Here is a 24,429-nt window from a genome sequence, read left to right as displayed (position 1 = left end):
GCTGATTTAAGTGTCTGGTCTCTTATCAGGAGAGGTTTTTTTTTTCTTCCCCGAATTTTATGACATCTCTTGACACAAAAAAAAGGGGTTGGTGGATCATGCAATCTGAGGAAGGAACTTTTTATACATCCTTATTACAGTAAGAACAAGTTCAATTCCTTTCACCTCTCCTCACATGTTGTACTACCTACAATCGGATTACAAGTTTCTAGAATTTGAACAAATTCGAACCCCACCAAGAGCAACTTCAACCAGTCTCTAAATCTTCAGTGATCCAGAGAAAGCCCCAATAAAAGAACACTCCACGTCTCTAACTCAATTTTCACCTTATTTTAATGTCCATTTTATCTCCTTTTTTTTTCATAGATGTCAAAAATGACTCTTATCATGAACATGTTTTAAATATCATTTTTGTTCATTTACTTTTCAGCATCTTCTCTAAATTTAGAGAAATGCCAATTTAGAACAAAATTAGAAATGTGGGTTGGATTTGATCTAATGAATGTCAAACTATTCAATGTAGAATAGGGCATGCAAATTGATCTTCTATAAATCATTCTGATGATTACAACCATTTCCATGGTTTCTTTCTGTATATGGTCAACCAGTAGAACTCAAGAGAATAATTTTTAACCCTAAACGATCAAACTATCAGGTTCTTGTTTTTCGAAAAAAAAATATCTTAAAAATAACCCCAAAGATTGATCTTGAAAAATTTTTATCTTAAAAAATAACTCCAAAAGACTGATCATTGATCAATGATCCACTAGAAAGCGGATTTTATTGTGTTGTTTTGAGGCCATTTCTGATTTACATATCAATTTGTAAAAGAGTAAACTGTTTGGGGTAAGAGATGTGAATGCTATTCATTATATGGCTGCAACCTTGGATTATGAGCATAATATTTTACCCACGTCTTATTTTGGGTTTCTGTTAGGAGCTCCCTACAATAGTATCAAAATTTGGGAAGAAGTGATTGAAAGATTAGAGAAAAGATTGAGCACGTGGAAGGTCAATTATCTGTCTAAGGGAGGGAAAGTAACATTGATAAAAAACACCTTGACGAGTATCCCAATTTACTTTCTCTCCTTGCTCACGCTTACTAAGTCCGTTGAAATCAGATTAAAAAGACTTATGAGAAATTTCTTGTGAAATGACAGGAATGATAGAAGAAAATATAACCCGATTAGATAGAAGACTATTTGCATACCCAAGAAGAACGGGTGGTTGGGGATTAGGGGTTTTAGACTAGCTAATAGAATGCTTTTAGGGAAATGACTTTGGAGGTTCAGTGAGGAACGAGAAGAATAACAGGGTATTTAATAGTAAGATGAGAAGCTCTCACAACGGATTCTTGGAGATCATGGGTTTTTTGTACCTTTGGTCAAAACAAAACATAGAGTTTGCAAGGATTACTTTTGATGACTTTGTTTTTAGATAGAACTCTTTATGTAATCATTGATGTTTAGTCTTTCTTTATTTTGTTGCTCTTTGAGAGGTTTCCTCAGCCTCCTTGTACTTTGTTCTTCCTTTTTTCATTAATATATTACATTTATAAAAAAAAAGCAAAAAATATATATTAAATGAGATTAAAACATTTTGGATGCTTCTTATGTGAAATTTTGCGGATATAAGGTATAATGGACTTTTTATTAAAAAATAAATAAAAATAAAAAATACTTCTTATGTTGTTTTTTTTTTTTTAAACCTATTGGGTTACCACTAAATTAAATTGCCTCTTTAAAAGAACTTATTCTGTGACACTTCAAAACTAACAAACCCAACTCCACCAACCGTCACTCCCGCCAAAAGAAACTGCCTCTAAGTCAGCTGTAACTCCCCCCAATGCGTCTTTAACTACGCCCAATGCCTAATACGCACATCAAGCAGCGACTTACCTCTTAAAACACCAAATTCAAAAGCAAAACCCACTAAACCAAACCAAAGATTGAAAGAATTCAGACCAAAAACTGCTCCTCTCTCTCTTCTCAAGAACACCAAGAACACAAAAATGTCTTTCTCCTTCAACAATCTCTATCTCTTCTACTTTCTCTCGTTCTCTCTCCTCACAACCTCTCAATCTTCACAACTTTCATCCATTGGTGTCACTTACACTCATTCTCGCAACCCTCAAAGAGTCATCTCCACTCTCCAATCCCTCAAAATTTCCCACGTCAGACTCCCAAAATCTGACCCACAGCTCATTCGCTCCTTCTCTTACTCTGGCATCTCTCTCCTACTCTCCATCCCTAACTCCTTAATCCCTCAAATCTCATCAAACCAATCCAAAGCTCTCCAATGGCTCAACTACCACATCGTTCCTTTCTACCCACGAACTCGCATCTCCGCTATTTCTGTGGGAAATGACACCCTTGATTCCTCTCCCGGACTCTCAAATTTCCTTCTACCCGCAATCAGAAATGTCTACAAAGCACTTCGTGAGCTCGGGATTAACAAGATTTCGGTCTCCACCACTTTCTCCTTCATCAGTGTGATCACCACTGCATTTCCTCCCTCTTCTGCAGAATTTCAAGAATCCGTAGCCGATTCTTTGATGAAACCGCTTCTTGATTTCCTGTCAACAACCAAGTCCCCCTTTTTCATCAATCTTTATCCCTACAACATGTACCGATCCAACTTTGAGATCCCAATTGGGTATGCTTTATTCCAAGAACAACCATTCAATTTTCAAGACGATCGAACAACGGGTTTACGTTATCGGAACCTCTTTGACGTGATGGTTGATGCTGTATTGACTGCGATGACTGTGGCTGGCTATGAAGATGTTCCAGTAATTGTGACTCAGACAGGATGGCCAAGTAATAAAGGAGAAGAAATGGGAGAGAGCAAGATGTATGCAGAGATGTACTACAAGGGATTAATTCGGCATTTGGGATCAGGTCTTGGAACACCATTGCGAAGAGATGGAGTTGCAGAGACGTATATATTTGAGTTGTTGGATGATGAAGGGTCATCAGATTCGAAGGACCATTGGGGGATTCTTTATCCTAATATGACTCAGAAATACCAGCTTGATTTCTCGGTATCTGCTAGAGCTGATGATGATGGTCTGGTGGTGGTGTGGTTTTGTTTGATGGTGCTCATCTTGTTTTTTCAGTGGCAATGACAAGATTTTCTTTGAATAATTCAGGTTTTCTTAGATTCTTAAAAGTTACATTCAAATATTATGTTAATGTTCTTAATGCTTTCAAGGGGAAAGTTTAGTATTAGACCTTGCAATTTGGCTCTATTAATTCATTTCTTTTTTTCCTCAATTGTATATGGACCGGTGTGAGTTTGGTGTAAATTCATCACAACAATCATATTGTAAGTGATGTGAAGTCCAGTGAGACCGGCACCTTATGGGAGCCTTGAATTTGAGTTTTCATCGTCTCAATTGGCCTACCTACCATCCATCCCCCTATAGGGATTTTGGTGGATCTATAAACAAACATTCAAATCAAATTTAATAGTGACTTAAAAAGTTGTTAGATTTGATAATTTTCAATATATCCAAATAATTGTTCTTTTGTTTATAGCTTTAACGAAGAGAATAGCTAAATACCTGAGGATTATTGGGCCTGCTTGCCATAAATGCATTTTTTTTTTAATGTTCAATGAGAATAGAAATTTACGTTTAAATTAACTGATTTTCTATAGGAATGCTGTTATGACGACTTGTCCATGTGTCGTTGTTTAACATCCCTAGGATTCAAGAGAACCAGAAACACATGTTCTTTTTCCAGAAAGACTCGAGGAAATGTTATAACTTTAGATAGAAACACAGAAAATAATAAAACAATAAAGATGATATGATATGGTTTGCGTTTAATTCAACTGGGAAGTCTAGTGGAAAGAAATAATAGAGCTGGTGTGATTCACCTTTAAGTAACGTGGCTTTAACTTTCCACAGCATTAGTTCTTATTGGTTCATATCATATCAATCCGCAGCCTAACTCAACTTTGAAAAGTTCCTGTTACATTTTTTTTTTATCTGGCGCAACAGAAATAAAGAAAAAAAAAAAAACCCTAATATTACATTTAAAACCACCAAAAAGAGGTGAAATTGACATCCATGGAGATGATGAGCATTAGAACCAGAATTTTGGGAACATATTCCTCAATTGCAATGCATAAAGTTTGGCATGGCAAAGGGAATCATCACAGATCTGTATTTCGTGAGAAGGACGGCAATGGCATTGTTTCTTGTGGACGAAGGACTACAAGCACAGCAAACATCCCAAGCATTGGGAGAACCAAAAGCCATTTCAAGAGTTTGTAGTAATGCATATGGAAGGTGAGGGAGAAATCATCAGAGAAATAGAGTCCATTCTTGTCGACCATCTCCACTAGGACAGTCCCTGTGGTCCGGACCGGTACTGTTGGAAGCTTTATCCGGTATTTTCCAGGACCATCATAGACTGTGTTGAAGGTCATACGCCTTTCTCCTTGGTAATTCCCAGGAACCAGTAAAGTTGTCTGTAATTTATTTAAATTATAAAAAAAGGCAAAAAACTGTAAGTTGAGTTGTCAGTAAAACTTTAACAATGCAAGCTGTGAGTGTTGCATGTGTGAGAGAGAGACAACTGGAGCTTACAGTGACATTATAAGGTGCTTGAGATCCTGATGGAAATCTGTATTTGTCAACAATCTCAATCTCCACCCAGAAATTCTTGCCTTCCTCGTCACGGAAAATTCTAGATGCAGGTGTAACAAAAATTCCTTCACGGTTGTTCCGATTTGCAACATTATTCCTCCCTTGATTAATTGATCTCCATGCCTGAAAGGAAATATGTAAAACAAGAGTCCTACTAGCCTTACTAAGGGTCCTTGGATTCACCTTGTGACATTAAAAAACATGATCCGATGCTTCAGGGTTTTAGAGGACAAAATTCTATGGACTTTGAAAAACAAAAAAAAATTTAAAAACTTTATTTTTCACCATTGAATTTTAATTTTAAATTTTGGAGTTGGGTGGAAGTTTGGTAGCAGTCCATTTTCAAAACCTTTGATCAAACCCAAGGGAAATTGTTTTTTGAACTTTTTTTTTTTTTTTGGATCCGAGTTTTTCGATGAAATTTAGAGGGATGTGGTGTTGGATTGCTAATGTGATAATCCATTTGAGTAAAACGACCTTAGAAAGGCTTAAGATCTTACTAAGTTAGTACGGAAACGTGTTTCTCGTAAAACAATGTAAAACCCCCAGACTTTCTACCCCAAAGATATGGTTAGTTTGCTTTCCTCTGTGTAATTTTAATCAATTGAAGTTCTTTCTATTAGAAAAAAAGAAAGATATGATTTCTTCAAGTTGAGATCTACTATACCTTGAGGGGATGATGTGGTGCAGGAGTTGAGAAGCAGAATACATTGCCGTTCATGGTTGTAACAATAAGATCAAGATCATCCCCACCATCAACATTGTCTGCCAGGACCATGCTATATCTGTCACACAAAGATTCAATATATGGATACATATATATTTTTTTGAATGCCAGAAAGAAGTGGCTAATTTAATGGCATCAAAAGATGAAGGCGCATCTTACGAAGTTTCTCCAAGATCAACAACATCAGTACATGATGTCGGTCCATCAATAAGGTACAAATAACCATCAAATGATGTTGTGACAAGTGTGAGTCCCTTCGGTTTCTCCCCACGTTTGCTTAGATCTACCAGAAGAACTTGATTCATCACTCTCCCATGAGTGCGGTATGGATAGGGACGGACGAATGACCCGTCCTTGCCATTCAGAACATATATATTTCCTGAGTGTGTTGATACTACAACATCAGTATGACCATCACCATCTACATCGCCAACCGTTGGACCCTGGTCAACATATATAAATGATTATTACATGAGATACGAAGGATTTCTCAGAAAATGAAGAGAAAGTAGTTATTAAAAAATGGGGACTACTGCCTGTCAGAATGACCAACTTATTCACTGCTTTGAAGGGAACAAATTTTGACATCATATTACACTACTGGGTAGTGAGAAAAAATATCAATATTATTTTATATTACAGAGTTACTCCATCTTAATCCGGCTAAGCTTGTAGGAACATGACTCATCCAAGAGTCAGGTTAGGCTTCCAGCCCAAGATTACTTAGAAAATTTTCAAATCAATGATTGCATAGGAACAATTCTGGGAAGACTTGGATGAACTCATTCAAAGAAACCCAATGGAGAGATGCTATTTATGGGATGAGACCAAGGTATTAAATTTCGATTTCGGCATTTATTTTGGGAATGGAAATATTTTGATTAGTGTGGAAATCAATTCAGTTTTGGAAATTACAGAAATATTGAAGAAATTTTCATTCACCTGTAGGAAATAATAAATAGGCATTAAAACACACTCATTAAGTCATCAAAATACAATAAACCACCATATGGAGTGTCATATTGATATCAACAACATTTTGCTATGTACATGCACATGTATTGAGAGGCTGACAATGGAAATAAGAATAATAATGTTGTTTAACTACATACAACTTAATATGTAAGACACTGAAGTTAAGTATTGCATTCATGTGTTATTATATTTCTTTTATTTTTTTAACAAGTATAAATAAATACTAATTAAAACATGATCGATTGTATGCATGCTTACATAAATGTACTAATATGCTTATAATACATTAAATTAAGATGAAATAGATAACTAAGTAATCATAATTCATTTAAATTAACAGATGAATATTATCCGCAATTTTGTATTAGTAAACATTATGTGTAAAAATTTACAAGTTCTTTCTAAAAGCACAAACTATTTCGGTCAAAATTTACCATTCATTGAATATTTCCACCAAAATATTGTATTTTTATAACTAAGATTTGATCATATTGACCGAAATTCACTATTCACCGAAATATTTCAAGAAATGAATAGTGATTTCCACCGAAATACATACAAAAAGAAACTGTCGGTTAAATTTTGTGCCGGAACTTGTGGTAACGGAAATATTTCGGTATATTTTGTGGAAATTTGTCGAAATTTAATACTATGGATGAGACATAAATAGTTTTGTACAAATGAAAGTAAGGGATATGAGTATATGGAGGAATTGGATTTGGAGAAAAATTATATGAAAATTTCAGTCCTTGAATTTATGATGGCAAATGATCTTGCAAAAGTGAACACATATATCGAAAAGAGGATGCAAATTTAGTTACTTTCAAGAATGGAACAAATAAAAGTTGGATATACTTTTTCTACTTAGGAGAAATGAGCAATCAATATGAAAGGATTCGAGGCTATTCCAAAGGAATGTCTAACCACAAAAATGCTAACAGTTATAGATGTCTAAATTAAGAGATGAAAGAAAGAGAGTGAAAATAAGAATGCAAGAGAATAAAGTAGTAGATTCTAAAGGGAGAAAAAAGTTGTCTTCTGTAAATAAATTAACAAAGGAATAAAGGAACTTTAAGGTAGAAACTACAGTGGTATGGGATGAAATAGTTTAATGTATTAGAGAAGTAGCGGACCAAAATGGAATATTTGGAATGCAACTCTACTAGTGACACCGATAGAGAAGACAGGGCAGTAGAAATTGACTGCTAGAAAATACCCCAAAACATCTATTTTTGATACTTTGCACATGTTACTCAAAAGAATGAAGAGAATGAGGATGTTATCAATAGAATTCAAGTTGGATGGTTAAAATCGAGATGCTTCTGGAGCATTATGTGACCAATGCATCCTAATCAAATTAAAATAAAATATTAAGATGGTAGTATGACCAACTATATTTTATAGAGCTGAACGTTGAACAATCAAGAAATAACACATTCAACAATTTAGTACAGACGATGAGGATACTGAAATGGATGATTGGAAATACAAACAAAGATAAAATTAGAAATAAACAGCTGTAAAAGTGGTAGTAGCCCCAATAGATGATGAACTAAGGGAAAGCAGATTGGGATGGTTTGATCACGAGCAATGAAGAAAGCCAATTACAGCCAATTAAAAGGTGTGTCCAAGTTGAAGGTTATAAGAGAACAAAAGACTGAAAAGAATGTGGATTGAGGTAGTTTGAGCATGAACTAACAGACATAGCTTTAGACTGGATTGAATGGAGGAATAGGATTAATCCAACCCCGTTTTTTTGGGATAAGGATTGGATGATGATAATTTTGAGTAATAAACATTAAACAATGTCAGATTAGAGCTTCATCCAGTATAAAATTGAACATTACAAATAGATTTTCTATATTACTTAGTATTGTTTCTCAAGAATCTTTTGGGGTGCCTACATAATTTGAAATTATAATATCTTTCTTAAAATAAGAGAAGAGGAACTGGTGACAGGTACTTGCCTGTGGAACAAGACTCTTTAGATGTACTTCCCAAATCTCATGTCCTTGTGTGGTCCATGCAGCAATATTTCCATGAGTATCAGCTGTCACCAGTTCAATTTTGCCATCATCATTAATATCAGCTGCAACTACGGATCCCTGAATTTCAGCCATCTCAAGCGGAAACTTATCTCTCACCTTGCCTGGTAAATTCACAAACGTCAGGCCCAAAACATTAAGGAGAATCAAAATCATAACAAAACTAAAAATTAACCACAATAAAAAGGCAAGACATTTTTTTCATTTCACACCTTCATTCCAAATGTTGCTACTATTTGGAAAGTCCATATAAACTCACAAAGCAACAAATCAACACAAGAAAAAAGTAAATTAACTTATATTTTGTTATCTTAAAACTACTAATCAGCAAGATAACATCTTGAATGGTTTTCTGCATTTCAACACCATGGGTCCCATGATTCCTAGAGTTTGAGCAGTTTAGTGAAAAAACAACTATCCACTTTCTGCTTGCTTGTATCAAAGATGTCCAGACACGACAGATTGCAGGAATCACAATCATGGTTTAAAATCTTGTTTCGATTTTTTATTTTATTTTTATAAGTATAAAATATATTGAAGAAAAGAGAGGAACAAAATACAAGAAGAGAAGGCCGAGATAGCCCCTCAAAGAAAAGCAAAAAACGAACGAAAAAATTCCAAAACATCAAAAATTACACAAGGAATTCCATCTAAAAACAAAATCATCGAAAGTAGTTCCCGCAAACTCTATGTTTAGATTTGACCAAAGGTACAAAAAGCCCAAGATCTCCAAGAAACGTCATGAGAACTTCTTGCCTTACTTTTGAACACCCTGTTATTTCTCTTGTTCCACAACCCCCAAGCAATAGCCAAGAGAAGCATAGCCCAGAGGAGTCTTTTTCTGGAGGAGAAAGCATTATTAGCCCATTCTATTAACAACAAGAAGAACTTTTGAGGTAAGACCCAGTTAATACTAAAAAGTCCAAGAAAAAGGGACCAAATATCATGAGAAAACGAGCAATGAATCAAAATATGGTCAACCAATTTCTCATCCCTCAAACAAAGGGGATAACAGTTGGGAGTGATCGATCCCCGAGCAATCAAATTGTCCATCATAAAAACCCTCCCTAAGAAGCCAACCAAACAAAAAAGGAGATTTTAGAAGGAACTAACTTGGACCAAATGATAGACTGCGAGAAGGATTGCTCAGCGAAAGGGATTAGAGCGGACAGAGAATCCTAGATCCTTCGCCCTTGTCCATTCCCACCTATCTTAAACACTTTTGTTAAGATGAAAAGAATACAAGAGATCAAGGAAATACGTCATCTCTGTTAGCTCTCAATCATTAAAGTTTCTCCTGAACCCCAACTCCCAATTAGAAGTGGAGTCGTTGCGAATCAAAAACTGATGGATCGAGTAGTTCTTCTCAAGAGAACAGACGTACAAGAAACGAAATTGAGTTGTGAGAGATGATGTGCCACACCAAATATCTTCCCAGAATTTGATTTTGTCCCCCGTGTCTACTTTGAATCTAATCTCTCTCAAAGTCCTCGCTCACTTTGAGGATCCCCTTCCACACATTGCATCCATACGAGCTTTTAGCCTCACCGCTATACCAACCTAACTTCTTCACCCCGTACTTAGCTATAATGACCCTCCTCCATAGACTACCCCTTTCCTCACCGAACCTCTAAAGCCATTTCCCTAAAAGTGCTCTATTAACTCGTCTCAGACCCCTAATCCCCAGCCCCCATTCTTCTTGGGCATGCGAATTAACTTCCATCTTACCAGGTGGTATTTCCTCCTACCATTCTTAAGAAAACCATAACAACGCCGAAACATTCAATTGACCTTTTTAATGAATTCTTTCATAGAAGACTGTGGTCAAGAGGCATATCACTAGTTTGAAAGCACAAGGTTTTTCAGATATTTACAAACATAGGTGGTCTTTCTCTAAATAACCTCAATCTTTCATGGAAGACTAAAGTCAAGGGCAGGCCTTCGATTAAAAACAACAACTGCAGTGCAGCCTTCATTATTTTCATAAAAGAGTTTTTTTTTTTTTTTTAAAAACTTGAAGAAGACGACAAAGAAGACTGTTGGGGCTCTTACAATGAATTTGACGCTGTAAATGAACTTCGGCAAATTGGCGCAACCATGTTCCTCTCTCTCTCTCTTCCTTCCTTCCTTTTTCTCTCCCCCTTTCCTTTTACTCTATTTTTTTCAGAAAAACCACCGAAATTTTGAATATTTTCGGTTTCAATCACGTGTCGTCTTAGAATTTGGAAAAATCGAAATGTTTCATACGAAACATTACAAATCAAACCGAGATTTTGAATCATGATCACAATAATAGAACCCAATGAGATCATTTTATTTTGGAGTTCACAAACTAAACAATTTCCCATTTTTAGCAAGAGATGGGTAAAATTTCAAAAATTGTGATTTTAGATAGATACACACAAACCATTCTCACAAAGTACTCTAGGGAGGAGTTGGCCTAATGATAAAACTAGCGACAAGAGTTTGTGATGCAAAGCTGATTATGAAAATTGGTTAATCAAATTAATGTAGGAATACAATCAGCCCACAAGAAGTCTCTCACCAATGGTAGAGAAAAGGAAAATAGAAAGAAAAGCCCTAAAATCATCACTCTAAGGCTCTTAGAAATCACTTCAAGGGTTTGAGAATCACTCACCAAGGTTGCTTACGAAGCCACAAATCAGATTTTGTTCATTAGCCTCCAAAAAGAGAAAAAAGATTATTTATTAAGACTTATAGCTAGAGCATCCATACTCCATAATTAAGTGGCAAAATTACAGATTTACCTTGACTCCTAAAATAATCAAAAACGACAAAATAGACCCATAACTCCCTAACGACTTGACCAAATACCTTGAAACTTTAAAGGAACATAAAATAAGACTCAAAAAACATAAAATAATTGTTGGACCCTCACAACTAAAATGTAAAAAGACCAAAATACCTCCTGACTGCTATAAATAAGAAAAAAAACTCACAAAAACTCAACAAACATCACAAGACCCATCTTCATGCCACATCAATGCTTGCTTATTAGTCTTCTTCTTCCTATAGTAGGTCTTCCAAGGTTCTTTAGTTTTCCCATTAGTTTGCTTCCTCTAGTCATGTCTTCGAAATTTTTTGGCCTTCTAACTTTCTTTGTTACATGTTGGGAAACTTCTGTGGGGTTGGGGAGTGCTACCATAGAGACTAGTCCATCCCAAAAGAGATGTGGGATGCCCTACATTATACAAATAAAAAATAAAAAGAAAAACCCTCCAAAATCAGAACCTGTTCCCCTTCCCACTCTAAAGGATACCGACGTATTCAGGGAGTATTTTTAGTACACCTTTCCACACTCCACAGCCATATGATCCCGTTTCCCACTCTCCCATCCCATGTTTCTAGACGCATATTTTGAGACATTAACTCTCTTCTAATCGTCATAAAAAAAAAAAAAAACTCTCTTCTAGAGCATATCATGGTCTACACCAAAACCCCACAACCATTTTCCCAAGTAGTTCATGATGATCTTAAGATTTCAAAACCCATATACCCCCTCTTTGTGGTTTCACAAAAAATCTTGAAATAACTTACCCAATTGGTTTTCCACATTTCTAGGCAATACTAAACAAGAAGAGAAAGTAGATCAGAATGCAAGACAAAACACTTTTAAAAAGAGTCAATTTGCCACCCTTGGATAAAAACCTAGATTTCCATGAACCAATATGCCTACCACTCCCTCGATGACTGGATCCCAAATGGCTTTGCCCGTATAGCCCAAGAAGCAAACCTAGGTGCAATGTTCAGAACAATCCAACTTCACACCCATGGATCACTGTCAAACAGTCAGCTTTAATGGGATATCCCACCTCAAAAAACTTACTCTTAGCAGGATTAATAGCCAATCCTGAGATTGGCATGGTCATATGCTTTCTCAAGATCAATCTTGCAAATTATATTAGAATTTCCAAAGCTCACCCTAAAATCGATACTCACTAACAATCACGACCTCATCCAGGTTTGTTGTCCCTTGACAAAGACCTTTCCAACCTGAGTACAGGGTAAAATACATGGTAAAACATGAACACACGGTAAAACACAAACAGCTGATAATACTCATACAAGTAGGAACATAAAGGGTCCCTACCAGTGTCTAAACAACTAATAATTAATTAATGTAACTACCTATAAAAAAATCAATGTAACCATACCAAGTAAACTGTAACTAGCCGGGCAATGCCTAGAAACATTAATAAAATGTCAACGTAACAGTGGCACAACACGAGTAGAGTGCATGGCATATTCATGGATCAAGATCTGGACATGCCAGCAACCAAATGATTTGGGTAAAAAATGAAAAACAATCATTAAACAAAACAAGATCTGAACTGGATGGTTCCCACAATTGGCCATCATGTACTAACTGGTTTCAAAAGTACAATATGCACATAGTAATACAGTATTAAAAACACAACTCTGGCCTTTAAAATGAGTGCTTAAGCCAGAAAGACCAGTAGTTAATGAATCAAATCTGTCTCCTCTGTTTTCTGTTCCTCTCACTTGTTACGGAAAGTGGTTCCAGTACAGGCACTTGTCAGGTACAACTAAAAGTAGGTGCTCATAGATGTAAACAATAGAAATGAAAGATATACTAGAATATGATCTAATCATGAACAATAATGCACCCTTAGGAGATTACCATGATGATCCAGAACATAAAACAAGCCAAAGGAAGTCCCGACAAGAATGTCCAAGTTCCCATCCCCATCCAAATCAGCCACAGTTGGAGAAGAATATATGTAGGCACGGAAGTTTGCGGTATCTGTACTTAGATCTAGTGGTGTTGTCCACTTAACTTGCTTTGTGTCAAGATTAAAAACTACAATAGCACCTGCTACGTATTTCCCAATATCTATACCACCCAGTTCTGATAAGTGTTCTGGGTTGTCGTAGTACCTGTCAACTTACAAACCAGTCCATTAATTTAAGATCAGTTAGAAAAAGAGCGCAATCTTTATTTATACTATTATCAATACCCAACATAAGTTTCGAAAGAAAATTGCAGTAAAAAATAAGACAGAACCTGAAGGATTGCACCATAATAGTGAAAATTGAAACTTCAAAGAAAACCGGATTGACTTCTAAAACCGATGGACAACTGCACGTAGTGCATGTCCTTTCGATATAGCATGCTATTTGTAAGCGTAAGAGGAGGTTGCTAAGGATTATATGACAAAGTGAACTATTTTAAGATTGTAACATGTAATTTAGAAATGAACCAAGAAAAAAAAAACTCTGAAAAGTTACAAAACATTAACTTTTGAAATGTATATCAATGTGGCACCCAAAAACACCATCGGGTGCCACATGTATGTAGAGCATAAAACTTTATGAACTCCCCCCCCCCCTCGAAATTTTTTTTTTTTGAATGAAGAGATTATTTTACAGTTGGATTTAAATTTTAAATCAGGGAGTTTGGTGGCCGTCCATTATCTAACTCAAGATCTGGCCCAAAAAAAATTTCTTTTTTCAAACCCAATCTAGACCACAAACAAGAGGGCTGAGGTGTCATTTGGACCAACAGGGAGGTTCACGTGACCCAAATGTGGACCTCAGTCCAGGCTCTACATGGTCCCTCGGTCCATGCAACCTTTTCCCACATATATATTTTTAGATAGATAGATATAAGAAATGATAAATTTATTCGGTTATTGTCAATAGAACTTACTCATGATCAAAGAAGTAGGACACGGCAACCACCATTTCTGAAATACCATCATTGTCAATGTCTGCTATAACCTAGGACAACCAAAGAATTACGGGTCAGCTGGAAGATACCCCATCGCATTATCTGTTCCTTCCATCATCCACAACTTAAAAATAACAGAATACCATCAAATATTCAACAAAACAATGCTACATAAAAATATTCAACTTACTGGAGTGCACAAGATGTGCGAGTCAATATTCACATAGTCCTCCACTTTCTCATGTTCCTCTTCCTTCCATTCCTCATCTCCCCACATGGATTCATCAACATAGTCATCATAATCATAATTATATTCATCAGCTAGCTCACCATTATCACGGAATAACTCAAAAGATTTATCAGCCTCAGCTTCCAAACCTTCATCATTTTCCACAGTTGCACCATGAACATCCTCATTGGTTTTATTATTAACATCAGACTCAGAACCACCACTCTGTATCCCTTTTGAATCAGTATCTTCAAGAAGCCGCCTTCCAGAATTCGTTACATTCTCTGTTTTGACGGTCCCGTCTGAGCGAGCATCCTCAGTGGAATTGTGAGCATCCCCAGTGGAATTGCCCATACCTGTTGGTAACTTAATATTCCCTTCTGCTTGACTAGCATTCAGTTTCCCCGCATTATCTGGCTGCGGAATATTCACCGAGGAGCTAATGTTCCCTCCACTTGATGAAGAAATTGAAGAGTTTGATCCAGGTGTACTTCCATTCATTTCTACAAAGATTCGTGATTTTCTCAAACAGTTGGGTCACTGGTCACAGAATTATAACTTAAAAGAAAGAAAAACACAGGCACCAAATAAAGTTTTTGAAAAATCCAACAAAATAAGTATGTAAATGACCTGAAGATGGGACCAAGAACGTGCATAATTCATTGAAATTGAAAACTTCAGTATTTTTTTATGATATCTGAGATTGAGAATTTCAAGCGGAGAAACAGAAAAGTGTTACAGAACATTCCAGATAAACAGAAAAGCCAAATTAAATTTCTTTGCATGTATGTAAGCTTTAAGAACTTGGACGAATTGAAAAAAAAAAAAAACAAAGAGTTGATCTTGCGACTACTGTTTGTATGCTTGTGACCAACACCTTTAATTGTAAAAGGAAAACTGATAAATAGCTACGCTTCGTTTGCCAAGTGCAATACATTCTTGACAGCCATTTCATGGAGATCTTGAAACATATAATTACTTACCAAACATTGATTTAATCTCAGCAGCCTCTTGAATAAGTAAGTCATCCTGGACATCTGGATGAGATCGGTCCACTGGATCTGAATGCAATCCTACATACCAATCTTTCCGAACTTTTCTCCGAGGTATCTCTAGTTTATCTGTCATCATGTAGCCGGAGGTCCTAAAATATGGAAAATAAGACTAGTCTGAATAAGGCAATTGTTGGAGTAAAGCTACAGGAACTGAATGAATCACCACCCTAGTGACAAAGTGGAGGTTTGGGAGTAATTTGGCAAGAGAAAGCTTCGGAAAAAGTCAGTCAAAGCAGATCAAGTTGGAAAAACATCAGATAAACTAAAATATAAAAATAATTTTTGTAAGTTTAAAAATGTAAAAAATATGTATTTCATATATTAAATAATAAAACAACAGTTAAAAATGCTTAAAATAAAAATAAACTGTGATTTCTTTTAAAAATCATCAATTAAATCACGATTAATCGTGATTTTTTGAAAAATTAAAGATTTTTTCTAAAGCGTTGCGATTTTTTGAAAAAATCAAGATTTAATCGACAACTATTACAATTGTGATTTAATTGTGATTTTTTTCACTATAAGCACCACCAACAAAATTATTATACACCAATTAGTTAGATAATCACCTGAAAAATAGCACTTCACCATTGTAGGTAGCCAACACTACTTCTCTCACACCATCGTTATCAATATCAAATAACAGAGGACTTGAATGAACAGTTGATTGGTGGAAGGCAGGCCACCCTGTTAAGTCAAAAAAGACATGAAAGTAAAAGGATAATTGTACGAGATAATTTACAGAACCAACTTAAAACCAATCAAGAAATATCAAATTATGCCTGGCATTTTATCTCCATCGGATCCTTCTAGCACTTCCAAGTAGTGAACAAAGGATGGCACCACTATATCAAGCTTCCCGTCACTGGAATCTCAAAATAGTTATCTTTATCAATAAAAGTACCAAACTGCCAACTATATTTGTAATTTGTATCAAAAAATAAAATAAATGAGAACAAAGAGACAAGAACCAAAATACATAAAACAAACTGATGTAGGATTATGAACTAACTAAAATGATGGTTCGGAGATTACAAAAAAATTATCAAGGATAATGAATATTATAAGGCACCAGATTTTACTACAAAGAAATAAGAAAAGTCTAATAAATAGCTAATAAATAATTCTAGACAATGTTTTAAGTCCCACCGATTTGAATTTAAAATATTAAATTGATGGATCTTATGGAAGGCAGAACTTCCAACTAGCCTAGTGTATTAATCTAACAATATCTAAGATCTAGAAAATTAAAGTTCTTAAGGTTAGATCTAGAGTTGGAATAAGATTAGATTAATAAAAATAAGGATTTTAGGATGGTTTAAGCCTGCTGTAAATTATTGGACAGTAAATAGGGATGATTTTGTGGTTGATTTAGGTCGACTAAATAAGGGTTTTTGGATTGGTTTGAGCTAGACAACAACATTGTAGTTTTGGGAGGGGTTTTGGTAGGTTCAAGTATGTGTAGGATATCTAAAAAGACGTTGGTAAAGACTTACCTAGGGTTTAGTAACAGAAAACGATGAAAATAAGATAAAAAGAAAAAGAAAATTAGACTATACATGCAAACCAAGAAGAAAATAGAAGAGATAGATGATTCTTACTCACCAAGATGAATGCCACAATATTCAAAATAGGAAAACCAGAAATTCTGTAAATTGTATTAAAAAAAAATACTCCATAAAATAACATAAAGATGTCTTTAAATAGTATAAATAAAACTCTAAAGAGAAAAGACCTAAGCTACCCTTAAGTAAAGAATGAATTACAAAAATTATCTAATTTTCATAACTTTCTCTCTCCTAAAATTTCAAATCTTAAAAACTTAAATAAAAGACAACCTAAAGTTATTAAACTACCCTCAAGCATCTATATATACTATGGCCATGGACCAATAAAACATAAAATTAAGCCCAAAAAATCCAAAATAAAGTCTAAAACAGAAAATTAAATAAATCCTAAGTATTCTAACACTATGGTCACGCGTTGATAGTTCTAATTCAACCAACAAGTCCTCTATCCAAATGCAACCCATATGCACTATCCAATGTAGAGTCTTCAAAAGATCTTGCACATGAGATCTTCAAGTCCTTTTCATAACTATCACCAATCCACAAGGAAGCTTGTGAATTCCTTCTCCTATGGTAATATTTAGAGGGTGATGATCTGATGTCCACATCAACTCTCCAGATTGGGAAAATTTCACCTCTGGTGAAACAAAACTATTGTATTGCCCCAAGAGATCCGGATCAATCTTTTGTAACTCTGCCTATGTAATCCAAGTGCAATCTGAATCTGGCCTGTTCTTCCACTTAAAAAGAAATTCTGATATCCTCCATGTCAGGTTGAAACCACATGATGATCCAAGATATCATCTATTTCTTCTTGTTTTTGAGGTATAATAGGTGGAGGCAAATGTATGGAACTTTGTGATGGAAAATGCCATGGGTCAAAAATATTGGGTGGTATTGTTGATCCTTGAAATGGCACAAGATCTTCCACATTAAATGTTGAACTAATTCCCATGTCCAATGGAAGCTCTATCACATACGCATTAGTACCCACTCCTATTGACCACTTTAGTTTGATCGTCTACCTATGGGTGGTACGCTGAAGAAAATTGTAGTCTAGTACCCATCATATGCCATAACATTTTCCAAAAGTAACTTATGAACCTGATGTCCCTATCAAATACTATGGTCTTTGATAATCCATGCAAATGAACAACCTCTTCAAAAAATATTTTGGCCACATTAGAAGCGTCAGAGGTTTTGGAACAAGGTAGGAAATGAGCCATTTTATAAAAACGGCAAACTACTACAAAGATGGAATCGTGCTTCCTGATAGTCTTGGGATGCCCAAGCATGAAGTCCATACTAATATCTTTCCACAGGGAGTGTGGCATTGGCAAAGGCATATGCAACCTAGTATTCTGCTTTCTCTATTTTACCAGTTAACAAGTACGACATTGCCCAACAATTTTGCCTACATCCCGTTTGAGACTTGGCCAATGAAATCTTTCCTCAACAAGGGTAATAGTCTTATCTCACCCAAAATGTCCAGCCAACCTGCCAGAGTGGAGTTCCCAAACAGGAAAATCTCGCAATGAGGTACGAGGAATGCAAAGTTTAGTGCCCTTAAACAAGTAGCCATCTTGTAGGACAAAACCATTGTTATTTCTCATTGGATCATTCATAAGTAAAGTGTAAAGTTCCCCAAAATCTGCGCACGTGGAATATTCATCTTTTAATCGCTCAAACCCGGTTACTTCAACACTCATAGAGTGTACTAATGCAATCCTACGACTCAATGCATCCGCTGGCTTATTCTCTACTCCCACTTTATGTTTAACACAAAAGTGTACTCTTGTAGAAATTCAACCCACTTTGCATGTCTTGGGTTTAATTTCTTTTGGGAACTAAGGTACTTAAGAGCTCATGATCTGAGAATAACATAAATTCTTGCGGCAATAGGTAATGTCGCCAATATCGTAAAGATTGTACTACCACATAAAATTCCTTGTCATAAGTAGAGTATTTTTTTCTTGCCTCATTCAATTTCTTGCCAAAATAGGCAATTGGATGACCTTCTTGACTCAATACTCCACCTATGCCTACCTCAGATGCGTCACATGCAACCTTGAAGACTTTGCTAAAATCTGAAAGGTGCATGACGGGAGCTTCCATCATATCCTCGACTTAATCTCCCTAAATGCTTTGGCTGCGGCATTAGTCCATCTAAATTCCCTCATTTTTATACAATATGTGATAGGGCCTATGATGGAGCTGAATCCTCAAATAAACCAACAGTAGAATGTAGCCAGACCATGGAAGCTATGAACATTGTGTATATTCTTCAGTTCGGGCCAACTAACTATAGCACTGACCTTTCAGGATCTACTAACATCCCGTCAGAAGAAACTATGAAACCTAAGAAGATAACTTGATTGAACATGAATGAGCACTCTTTCGGTTTGCAAATAATTTCTCTTTTCTAAGATCATCATAGACATGCCTTAAGTGGTCTAGGTGTTGTTATTTGGATTTACTATAACAAGATATAGTCTAAGTAAACTACCAAGCTCATGAAAGGCCTCAACATGTGTCATTACCCTCATAAAAGTACTTGGGACATTGGTTAACCCGAAAGGCATGACTAACTACTCATAAAGACCATCCTTCGTTTTAAAGGCAGTCTTCCATTCATCCCCAAGATGAACGCGGATCTGGTGGTATCCACTATTAAGAACAATCTTTGAGAAGATTGTGGCACCCACCATTATATCCAACATATCATCTAGTCTCGGAATAGGAAACCAATATTTGGCAGTGATTTTATTAATTGCTCTACTATCCACACACATACGCCAAGATCCATCTTTCTTTGGTGTAAGGAGAGCAAGCACAACACAAGGACTCATACTTTCCCTCACAAATCCCTTTTGTAAGAGTTCACAGATTTGCTTCAACTCTGCATTTTCAATAGGATTCATCCTATAATGTGGTAAATTGGGCAGAATTGCTCCAGGGATTAGATCAATTTCATGTTGAATGTCACACATGGGAGGGAGTTCATTAGGAAATTGATCAGGGAAGATATCCTGGAAGTTCTGTAAAATGGGCAGTACTTTTTGTGGTACTTCTAAGTTGGACTCTGGTGAGACTTCTTTGGTAACCAGAACATAAAAGGTAGCCTCATCCTTTGTCTCCCTCTCAAATTCTATGGGACTAACAAGATGAAGGGTATTAGAATTATTCTTTTGTTTGCCCTTACTCACATTGTTTTCCCACTATAGTAGGTTTGGATTAGAGAGGATTAAACTTAATCCTTTTGCCTTAATAGGTGAATGAACATGAATTCGTCCAGCAGAATAGTGTTACATCTCTATCATATAACCAAGGCCTACCCAAAATGATGTGACCCACATCCATAGGCACAACATCACCCCATGTCTTTGTAAGAACCAATTTCAATAGGAACCTGACACCGCTGGGAAACAAGAATAGATGATGCATCAACCCACACAACTCGATATGGCTAAGGGTAGGCTTCAATCCTAAATAGGAAAAAGTAAAGAAAGCAACTACATTTGTGCAACTCCCGTTGTCAATGATTAACTTACAATTCTTATCACCACACTTGATGCAGGTGTGGAAAATAGAAAACCTTCGCCAATCATCATTTTCTCTAATTTGGGCTAGCGCACACCTAACAACCGTGACGCTAGTCATGTCTCTTGAGAGATCCTCAGTATCCTCACAATCCTCTTCACTAGCTCCACCGGTGGGTTGATAAACTTCTTCATCAAACTCACCTTAGTCATTTTCCTATGTCCCCTCAATCAATAACGCTTTGTTGGGATTTCTCGAGGGACATTTACTTTGAAAGTGTCCAAATCCTCCACAATTAAAGCATTGTAACTAATCATTTCCCCTGGAACTTTCACTAGCTATTCCCTTCCCTTTGATAACTCTAACATTGGGTGGATTATTGGAATTTGTTCGAGGTAATTAATTTTCGAAAATAGGTTTCGTTCCCGTAGGGACAGACTTGGCAGTAGTCTCACGGGAGTCAACTCTCCTCACAAATTCAGGTTTTATGTACCGTTAATAGTTCTGGCACAATTTGATAAGCATGATCTAAACTACTCACATCTTGGGGTATGAGCTCTTTTTAAAGCTTTGGACGTAAGCCCATTATAAATCTAGAGAGGGTCACACGGGGACTTTCATTGACATCACATCACATCATGTATTCTATCAAATTTTGTACTGTATGCATTGGCAGTCATAAATCCCTGGCGAAGGGTTTGCAATTGATCTAAAAGTCTCTCTTGATAGGACAAGGGAAGATATTTCTCCTTGAGTTTCTCTTTCATCTCAGCCCAATTGACAATGGGATACTCATCAACTCTCTCAATTTTGTGTTTAACATTAGTCCGATAGAGCTTTGCTTGGCCTACTAATTTCACCTTGGCAAACATCATCCTACAATCTTCAAACATCCCATGCCACTCAAAAAAAGTGGTCTATGTCTGATAACCAATCAAGAAAAACCTTTGGATCAAGTCGTACATCAAAGTTTGGGCCTCAATCTTGATGCTACGCATAACTCTATCATCAAGATCATAAGGATCTCGAACCTCAACATGTCATGGTGGACGTAATCTACCTCATCCTCTGCCTTGACCTACTAGACCTATACCTTGACCTCCAATATTACCCTTAGTGTCATCTAAGGCATCAAGGTTGTTCTATAAGACAGACTCCAATACGGTCAAGCGAGCATTTTTCTTGGTGGTATTTTGAGCCACATGGTCTGAAAGGGTTACTACTGCTCGGGTAAGCTCAGCAAGATCCACCTCAGGGTGGTCACCCCTAACACTACGAGTTGACATATGTGCAACCTAAGACTTGATTTGTCCTAAAACTTAATGCAATGCACTCAAAAATTTATATGAATCATATTCCAGATGTGTGATGATAAAACCCTAAGCCAAATATGAGGCAGGACTATGAACTAACTAAAATGATGGTTCTAAGATAACAAAAAAATTATCAAGGACAATGAATATTATAAGCTACCGGATTCTACCATAACGAAATAAGAAAAGTCTAGTAAATAACTAACAAATAATTCTAGATTGTTTTAAGTCCCGCTAATTTGAATTTAAAATATTAAATTGAGAGATCTTATGGAAGGTATAACTTCCAACTAACCTAGGGTATTAGTTTAACAATATCTAAGAAGATCTAGAAAATTAAAGTTCCTAAGGTTAGATCTAGGGTTAGAAAAAGTTAGATTAATAAAATAAGGATTTTAAGATGGTCTAAGCCTGCTGTAAATTATTGGACAACAAATAGGGATAATTATGTGGTTGATTTAGGTCGACTAGATAAGGGTTTCTGGACTGGTTTGGACTGGACAACAACATTGTAGTTTTGGTAGGGGTTTTGGTGGGTTCAAGTATGTGTAGGATCTCTAAAAAGATGTTAGTAAGGGCTCACCTAGGGTTTAGTAACATAAAACGATGAATATAAGATGAAAAGAAAAAGAAAATTAGACTATACCAGCAAACCAAGAAAAAACTAGAAGAGAGATGATTCTTACTCACCAAGATGAATGCCACAACATTCAAGATAGGAAAATCAGAAATTCTGTAAATTGTATTAAAAAAACTCCATAAAATAACATAAAGATGTCTTTAAATAATATAAACAAAACCCTAAAGAGAAAAGACCTAAGCTACCCATAAGTAAAAGATAAATTACAAAAATTATCTAATTTTCGTAACTTTCTCTCCTAAAATTTCAAATCTTAAAAGTTTAAATAAAAGACAACCTAAAGTTGCTAAACTACCCCGAAGCATCTATACTATGACCATGAGCCAATAAAACATAAAAATAAGCCCAAAACATATTTAAAAAAATCCAAATAAAGTCCAAAACAAAAAATTAAATAAATCCTAAGTATTCTAACACTATGGTCACACGTTAGTCATTCTAATTCAACCAACAAATCATCCTCGATCTAAATGCAACCCATATGCACTCTCCAATGTGGAGTCTTCAAAAGATCTTACACATGGGGTCTTCAAGTCATTTCTGCAGCTATCACCAATCCACAAGGAAGCTTGTGATTTACTTCTCCTATGGTAATATTTAGAGGGTGATGATCTAATGTCCCCGTCACAAACCCTCACACTTACAATGTGAAACCACTTTCAATATAAATCAAATAATAAAAATTATTCATCTGACCCATTGTTTATAAAAAGTATCAGTTTACATTTGTTTCCATTATTCTATATTTTTTTTAATAATACGCGAGTGAGTCAGTGATTGGTAATTTAGTAGGTGAGGGTGGGATTTGAATCCCGGTCATGGTATCAACACCCACACACTTTAACCAGACAAAGAACCACACGAATTAGTTACTGAACTATAGAGTAAATGCGGGACTAATATACTTGTTCTTGATGGTGCAGAGCTTCTACCTGTTGATATCAGCGATCAATGGGGTTGCATATATGCTAGAGCTAACTTCAGTCTGCCATCTTAGTTCCAAATTCCGAGGACATTTTGTGTTCAACAAAGATTCCTCATCTCTACAGTACAGATGAAAAAAATGAATCAATTTAATAGACATGAAACACATATATCTAATCTAATATGATCTTTAAAACATCAAATCATTACGAAGATGCGAGTAATCAACCAATATATTATAGGAATGAAATACCTCGAATCCCTAATTTCCAGTAAAATTACATATGATAGTCGATTAAAAAACCAAATTTTACAATTTGATTCGATTTCTACGATTTGATCGGGTTGTTTCAACAAAAAATAATCCAAAAAAAAAAAAAAATTGAAAGAGAGAGAGAGATTGAACTTACATATCAGGATATCCTAGGGCATCGTCGGTCGCCTCTCGTTCCAGAAACTTGTTCTTCTTCAATTGGCCAGGTTGCGTATCGGACTCGGAGACAACATAGATGAAATTCAAAGAAGTGTAGAGAAGGAAACAGAGCAAGATCGACTTAGTCGTGGGGGATTTCATCAGATCTTCGTCTGCTTCAGAATCAATGCAAAACTAGCTGAGGTGATCGATTAATAGATGGAACAGAAAGAAACCCTAATTTGAAGAGTTTATTTATCGATCGTATCGGTTAAAAACCCTAAGTTAAGCTCTGAGAGCGACCAGCAAGGCAGCAATGGAAGATTTCGGTCGACCTCACGACAACTAAAACTTCTGCTACCAGTTGGTGTCGTTACCGATTTGAATCGGTCGATTCGCATTTGACGTAAGCGCGCCACCTTAATGACAAAACTAAACTTTAATCCCCGTGGTTTGACATAATTCCATATTGACCCCCAATCATTCTGACAATTCCATTTATCTCCCCTTCCTCCCACACACTGTTAATGTTCAGATGTTACTGGTAAGAAAATAATTGGTAGTAATTAATTCGAACTAATCAAAACTAAACCGGATCGATTAACCAACGAGAAAAATAAATTGGACTGAT

At 35.9% G+C, this 24,429-nt stretch overlaps 2 protein-coding genes across 2 annotated transcripts; one reads left to right on the top strand and one right to left on the bottom strand.

Annotated features, from left to right (window-relative positions):
• The first annotated feature begins 1,697 nt into the window (after positions 1-1,697).
• Positions 1,698-3,242, top strand: LOC147384473 (glucan endo-1,3-beta-glucosidase 13-like). Its single transcript, XM_086426497.1, has one exon. It carries the CDS (start codon positions 2,012-2,014, stop codon positions 3,125-3,127), a length of 1,116 nt encoding a protein of 371 aa, XP_086282623.1. The 5' UTR covers positions 1,698-2,011; the 3' UTR covers positions 3,128-3,242.
• A 608-nt stretch (positions 3,243-3,850) lies between these two features.
• Positions 3,851-24,185, bottom strand: LOC147384472 (protein DEFECTIVE IN EXINE FORMATION 1-like). Its single transcript, XM_086424809.1, has 13 exons — positions 23,797-24,185; positions 23,395-23,505; positions 16,184-16,266; positions 15,971-16,088; positions 15,330-15,490; positions 14,308-14,849; positions 14,097-14,167; positions 13,068-13,324; positions 8,327-8,508; positions 5,544-5,827; positions 5,325-5,442; positions 4,598-4,780; positions 3,851-4,479 (listed from the first exon to the last, which is right to left on the bottom strand). Exons 1-13 carry the CDS (start codon positions 23,958-23,960, stop codon positions 4,162-4,164), a joined length of 2,592 nt encoding a protein of 863 aa, XP_086280935.1. The 5' UTR covers positions 23,961-24,185; the 3' UTR covers positions 3,851-4,161.
• Positions 24,186-24,429: the final 244 nt, after the last annotated feature.

Source organism: Akebia trifoliata, chromosome 15, assembly GCF_017979445.1.
Source record: "Akebia trifoliata isolate Shusen 1 chromosome 15, ASM1797944v1, whole genome shotgun sequence".
In the NCBI taxonomy this organism is placed as follows: domain Eukaryota; kingdom Viridiplantae; phylum Streptophyta; class Magnoliopsida; order Ranunculales; family Lardizabalaceae; genus Akebia; species Akebia trifoliata.
The sequence above is the reverse complement of the archived record's forward strand: the minus strand, read 5'-3'. Positions and strand labels throughout refer to the sequence as shown.